This window comes from Lampetra fluviatilis, chromosome 12, assembly GCF_964198595.1.
Source record: "Lampetra fluviatilis chromosome 12, kcLamFluv1.1, whole genome shotgun sequence".
NCBI lineage: Eukaryota > Metazoa > Chordata > Hyperoartia > Petromyzontiformes > Petromyzontidae > Lampetra > Lampetra fluviatilis.
Window position 1 is genome coordinate 6635890 of NC_136286.1, and position 6902 is coordinate 6642791.

The window sequence follows — 6902 nt, forward strand, 5'->3', positions numbered from 1 at the left end:
TGATACTTGAAATAATGGTGCATGTTTCTTGAATCCCCACCAACAGTATAAACGGGTACACCACAGTTAGTCAAACGGCAGGTTATGTGTCGTGAGGTAAAGTGTGGGTACTTCCACCTATTCCAAGACCCCCGGCCAGCATAGAAGAGTCGGCCAAAATGCCTTCTATCAAGGCTCTCTAGAGCTCAGCAGTGGTGTGAACAGGTAATATCACAAGTCAACATTTCAAAATCATTGTAATAATGGGAAAAGCATAGGTGGATCTCCACAGCGCCCTTTAGTAGAGGCCCTTCTTCTAACAGCGTGAAAAGTGGATTGCGGGGCTGCGCCATTACCTTTGTAGACGATGAATGCAGGGTCCATCCCACCATGTATAACCATGCTGATGCTTGTTGAAAAAAACATTAATAGGTGCAGCCAAAATTATTTCAATAGGAAAACACACTTTTTTATTTTCCTTTCCCATTGTGATGTTGCGTTGTGCATGCAAACATTGTTTTTTGGACATATCCGAGCCTTTTTTGTTATATCTTCATTGGTTTTATCATGCTGTGAAAAAATATAAATTCTACTTTTGTTTTACACGGTAAATATTACCTTTCATCTAAAAACGAATGGAATGGAATTTTATACAATGCCACCATGCTGTTCCCAAATGTTAAGGCATTTTGTATTTGCCATAGGGAACGTGCTTGCAGTGTTGCTTACAGATAAACATGTTGCTGTCTCAAATCCTTGACAAAAGGCATTAACGCTGATGAATATCCATCAATGGTGCAACCCAGAGCTATGAGCGACACAGTGTAGGGGTCCAGCAGTGCACGTGATAACTGAATGTCAATAACCAAACTGCAATAATCTTGAGATCCATGCACTCCACGGACATTCCTGGCACCGCATTGAATGCTCTGTCTTGTTTCGCTCAGTTATGTTACAGAGCCAGCATATAAATGGTACTCAATAGAGCTGTATATATTATTCTGTTGAATCTATATAAATATGCTTGGAATGTGTCCAGCTTGACACTGTGGAATGAGGTACCTCATTGATTCATCTTCCATTCATAGAGCTTGCGTATTCCTATACTGTACATACAATTGCTATTTTTTTGTTAACTAGATTAAAAAAGATCTAGGTAATTTTTGAAAGTACTTAAAAAATTGTTGGCTAACCACTGAACAAAGACGGTTACTGCATTGCGCGCTTTCAGATGCACTTCTGCGGCCGTTAAGAATGCTCTTCCTTCAGATATTAGGAAGCCACTGTAGCTACGCACTTTTAAATCACCTAGGTTGAAAACTAATTTCTTTAGAACTGATTTTTTGTGTTTAGTTTGTTGTCCTTCCCCTGCACCTCCGATTAGCATGGTTGGCTACGTACGGTGCGAAAGAAGTTCAACATACATACGCACAAGTGCGATATAATGTGTAATCACGAGAACAACATGTGCCAATTCTGCTTTAATTAACTACGTTTCATAATGGAGCGAACAACACCAGCATATCTAACGAAGCAATTAAGTTTCTTCGGCTAAACAATTATTAAAAAATAACATCTCAATGGCGATTGTTTACGAATGACACAAATTATAAGCATGAATGCCATTTTTTTAAGTAAAATAACTTTTGTTAAGATAAAGTTGGATTGCATCAATGTGTTGCACAACAATGCTCTTGAAAATGCATGTACTTTACCATATACAATAATAACAAATGTATATTATTTAGTCCTTTGTCCTTCCACTGCTGGTTGTCGGGGTTGATTGACCATACTTCACCTAGGTGGTCACTGCTTACTGGTGAAGAGCAGTGTCCAGGACTCATTGAGATATCAATCTCCACTGATAATTAATCACCGCGTCCAGGGCATACATTGTGAGATTTGTATTAAATTTGCAAAAGGGCCATGTCTCCCTTCTCCACTTGCATTGAGTGTAATGAAGGTTCAGAGCTATAATTGCCACAACCGAACATCTGGTGGTAGTTGATTTGCTTGATTACTTGATTGTTTGGAGGCTCAAAATGGATGTCATGCATACAATGTACGAGCCTCTCCTGAAAATAGCATTTTTAAAAAATATTATTACCAATGTGTGTTATGCATAGGCACACCATAATTAGTATCTCATAAAGTAACCAATTAACAACTGAAACATCTAAACTAATATTTCCCACTTGCCTACCAACCTGCACACCCTGTTCCAAGCATGGCAAAGCCCATAGCTGGGGAAAGCTTTCATTTTTCTCCTCATTTTAGCTTCGTTATAACCATGTAATGTTCGCCTTTACAAATGTATCATCAATGGAACCAATCATATTAAGAGGCATTGGAATAAAATCCTGGATTGTATCCGTGAATGTTAAATAGTGCATTTTTATGTTACCATCATGAGATAAATTGCGTTGAGCCAAATGTTAAAATTGTAAACTCAGCTCTCTGAATCATATTAGACTGCAGTTTTCAAGTTTCAGGTTTCAGGAATCTCAGTAATATGTCATCCTCATACTGCACAGTAATTGGTCGTCTAATTGTCAGACAAAACAGATTTTCCTCACACCATCCCAGCCAACAATTACTGTGGCTGACTGTACTGCAGAGGTTGGCTTTAGAATAATTTTGTTTTGCTCAAATAACTTAGCTCTGTGGTTTTCTTTTCGTACGTAATTCGGATGCTAATGTGGCCCCGCCCATCTCAGCAAGGGACAAGGGCATATCCATTAGCAGGCACCTCCATGCCATTATTAAATATATAAATGTTAATAATAAAAGTGACTATCTTTAGCTGACTAAATGAGGACCCCCTACTTCTCCATGGAATTAATTCAACCGTATTAAACAGCGCATACGTTTTTTTTATTACGTAAAATTCAAGTCCTAAAGTGTGTCAATGGCGCTAATGAGAAATTGTTCTCAATGTTGCGCAAACATTGCACTTCGTGCCCATGAATTTGCATCGGATGCTAATTGTCATTATGAGTTACATTTTTGCGAAATGATTTACTTTTTATATTTGGTGCAGAAATTGTACAATAAATGACACATTGTGTCACCTAATTTAGGAATGTATTATAAAAAAAATACTCTTATTCATGACGTATACAATATGCAATGTTTGATACATTAAACTCCATTGCATGTACTTGGCTGGATAATACATTCAGGAAGAAATAAAACACATTTTGTGGAGAATAATTACATTGGAAAGACTGATTTCACAAAAACAATGTTGAGTTAACTATTGGAACAAACCCTAAAGAAAATAAGAACAATATCCCAACAGATTTACAAACATTATTCTTATACGGAATGCTATTATGCTCGTGGATTTGCTTATCCTATGAATCTATTACAAACAAGAAATACGCTTTACTTACAGAACATATTTTTACTCCTTATGAATGATTGGTTTATATTACTTTTATGGTCACATTAAACTAAAGATGTGGATGAATGGTAAAGGAAGATATATTCTTATTTAGTATCAAATTTGACACCACACTACAGATAATGCAAGTTAAGTAAGTCTACATTGATTTGTTGATTATGGAAAAGTATATTTTACTATTAAAGTTTTTTTTTTAGTGTTATGTGTTTTCAGGATGGTTCAATACATTTCCGAGAATATGAGCCAGGTTAAAGAAGAGAGAAAAAGATAATAAACACAGGGCAAGAGGTTATTCCAAAATAAATTAAAATTTATTGCCAATTCTAAAATTACAATGGTTGACAGCAATATTTCACAGCAAATGGTTTCTGCTGTTGGGTTAATAAAGTGAACCACTGCACTTGTAGCATGATCAGGCACATAAATTAAATGTTACTCAACAGGGTGAAACACTCAAATGGAGCTGTCCAGGGTACTGAAACAGGGCATCATGAAAGTGCATTACTGTACTGTATTTATTTATTTCTAGTTTGACTAAAGACATTCTAAATATCCAAGCACTGTCCCAATATGTTAATAAATACAGCTATATTATTTTAGCATGGCAGTGCTAAACTTCTTTTGTTACCTTAAGCAAAACAACAAAAGTTAATGTCTGTTTCAAAAAAGTTTGTTTTTAACGTCTCATAACGCGTTAATACTTTCATAATGACGTTATGAATCAATACTGTTCACAATGTCTGAATAAAAGTCGTCTTTCAAAGCAGCAGTTCTGGAATATCGGTGAATGAACCAATACTGTTTAAATATAAGTTCTGGCTACAGTGGTCCCACTTAACTGGCTCTTGTTAAAGACATATTACTAGTACAGCAGTATATCACCCCCACTGAACGTTTGAGCTCCTCAACACAACAGTCTTAAAAGCAGAACGTAATGATTCTGAAGGGACTCTTTGTTCAGTCAAGCGATCCTAAGGCAGTCTTATCCTTCGTGTAAAATGTTCCACGGGAGTTCTTGTTTTGTTTTGTTCACTCTGCTCAAGCTTGCGTCCGAGCTACGTTTCGTGCACCCCGTTGGGAGTGAAGGGTGTGATGGTCTCGAGACTCACGTCTTCATCGCAGTCCAGCCGGTGGTCGATGCCAGACCTGTCCTCCCGCATGCTCCGCGACTCCTCGGGAACTTTGTCGAAGTCGCCGTCGCTCTCGTCGTTGACGATGACCACGTGCGGGATGAACTGCACGTAGTTGGCGCCGCCGTCCTTGTGGTTGCTCGTCACGTCGTGGGGGTAGGAGGCGACCTCGTTGCTCAGGTTCACCGTCTCGACCGGCGTGCTGGCGCACAGCGTGTTGCACCCAAGGAGGGTAGAGAAGGCTTTGCGAAAGTCGGCGTTGAAGGCGTATATGATGGGGTTCAGAGACGAGTTGGCCCAGCCGAACCACACGAAGATACTGAACGTGGTCTCGCTCACGCACAACGGGTGCTGCTGCTGCTGTTGCTCGTCATCCCCCTCGACTCCTGCGCTGTCGCAGAAGGGCACCACGCAGTTCAGGATGAAAAACGGGAGCCAGCAGAACACGAACACTCCCATGATGACCGAGAGCGTCTTCAGCACCTTGGTCTCCTTCTTAAAGGACGTCTTGAACGACATCTCGTTGGGGCAGTCGTTCGGATTGAGTTGGCAATTGTGAGCGTGCTCGGCGGCCCTCTCCAGTGAGGCAATGCGGCGGATTTGCCTCTGCGCGATGCGGTATATCTTGGTGTAGGTGACGATCATGATTGCCACTGGGATGTAGAAGCTGATGAGGGACGACGAGATGGCGTAGGTGCGGTTGAGGCTCGAGTCGCAGTTCTCGGGCACGCTCGCGTCCGCGTCGCCGCCGTCACTGGCGTTGTGGAACTCCCACGTCTGCTGCACGTGCTGAGCTTTGTGCCAGTTCAGCTGCACCGGGATGAAAGAGATGAGCACGGACAGTGTCCACGCCACGCTGATCATCACGAAGGCCACCCGCTGGGTCATCTTGCGCTCGTAGCGGAACGGGCTGGAGATCGCCCAGTAGCGGTCCACGCTGATCACGCACAGGTTGAGGATGGAGGCAGTGGAGCACATGATGTCGAATGCCACCCACACGTTGCAGAAGGCTCCGAAGGGCCAGAATCCCGCCACCTCGGTGATCGCCTTCCACGGCATCACCAGTAGGGCCACGAAGAGGTCCGAGACTGCCAGAGAGATCACAAAGTAGTTGGTGACTTTGGAGCGCAGGTGCCGGAATTTGATGACGGCGGCACACACGAGCGTGTTCCCGAAGAGCGTGGAGAGGATGAGGAGGGAGAGCAGGCACCCGGCTAGGATTCTAAAACTTAAGCCTTTCCCGGGTTCGCATCCTACGGCTTCATCCGCCGTGAGGTTCAGCATAGCCCTCCGAGTGTCATTTTCATCCTCGTTACCTGCCGCGCACGCCGGCTCTGCCTTGAAACCCTTCTCCTCCATCATCGCCACCACCACCATCAACATCAGCAGCACCACCCCCACGAGCGGCGATCGAGGCGCCCCAGTGTCACGGCGCCCAGCGGGGTGGGCTCACTCATGGTCCCAGGTGGCGCGTCGGTGCCGTCCTTGCGCCCCTCTCCTTGTGCCTGCGAGCGAGGGTGCCCCACATCCCCGACACGGCGTGGGGGGGCTCAGGTCGGTGGCCGCGGTCCCGGAGCGAACCGCGCTCTCACGGCTCGGCAGAGCGCAGAGTGCGCGGGTTCGCGCGCGTCACGTACATCACCACGGTGGCCGGCCGAGAGAGGGGGGTGCTGGAGGAGGTGTCGGGGGAGACGCGGGGTTGGGAGCGAAACAATGCACCCCGTACCCCCCTCCCCATCCCCAAAACACCACTACCCTCTCCCAGACATGAAACGAATTAAACACACACACACACCCGTCTTTGTTGGCACAGCCTGCACGCTGCACATTCCCGATGGCGCTTGTCTCTCTGTTGTATTAGACAGTTAAGACGACTGCAACTTGTATCATTTTTTCTTTTCCTCAACTAATTTTATAACCGGATTCGATCGATTAATCCGGATAAACTCTCCCCTTTAGAGGGGTTAATATTATTGTTATCACGGTGAACACTTGAATTGCTGACTTAGTGTTATTTTTTGTAATGCGCCAAGAGACCGAGCATTGTTAAAGCCGCAATTTTAATAGAACAAGAACGATAATAGCATTGAGACGATTGTCTGACGTGCCGTTTTTCCCCCACGAGATAACGCTTACATTTAATTAATGAGAGTATATATCACAACCAACATTGAACCTCGAGATGTTGTAAATACAGACCGCTTTACATACATATGTAAAATGTTGTAAATATTTTAGACGAGCTGCGTATAAATACACGCGTATATTTTACAATTAACGTGGGGGAAAAAAAACAATTAGGTCCTATAGAGTAGCATACATTTCGGTCCACAATAGCCGTATAACTCTATCACTGGTGCGTGCGTGTGTGCTATTTTCATTCTCCT

The 6902-nt window shown here is 43.5% G+C and overlaps 1 protein-coding gene across 2 annotated transcripts; it reads right to left on the reverse strand.

Moving 5' to 3' along the window:
- Positions 1–3953: 3953 nt before the first annotated feature.
- LOC144934942 (D(1) dopamine receptor-like) lies at positions 3954–6118 on the reverse strand. Of its 2 annotated transcripts, XM_078861200.1 has the most exons (2): positions 5832–6118; positions 3954–5603 (listed from the first exon to the last, which is right to left on the reverse strand). In XM_078861200.1, the coding sequence occupies exons 1-2, from the start codon at positions 5896–5898 to the stop codon at positions 4441–4443; spliced, it is 1230 nt and encodes a 409-aa protein (XP_078717326.1). In that variant the 5' UTR covers positions 5899–6118; the 3' UTR covers positions 3954–4440. The 2 variants fall into 2 exon arrangements, with proteins under 2 accessions (XP_078717326.1, XP_078717325.1); XM_078861199.1 differs by having other exon boundaries at positions 3954–6118.
- Between the last annotated feature and the right edge of the window lie 784 nt (positions 6119–6902).

What these genes read in the sequence shown, in the direction of transcription:
- LOC144934942 (XM_078861199.1), bottom strand. Translation starts at nt 5,898, where the DNA reads ATGTTGATGGTGGTGGTGGCGATGATGGAGGAGAAGGGTTTCAAGGCA.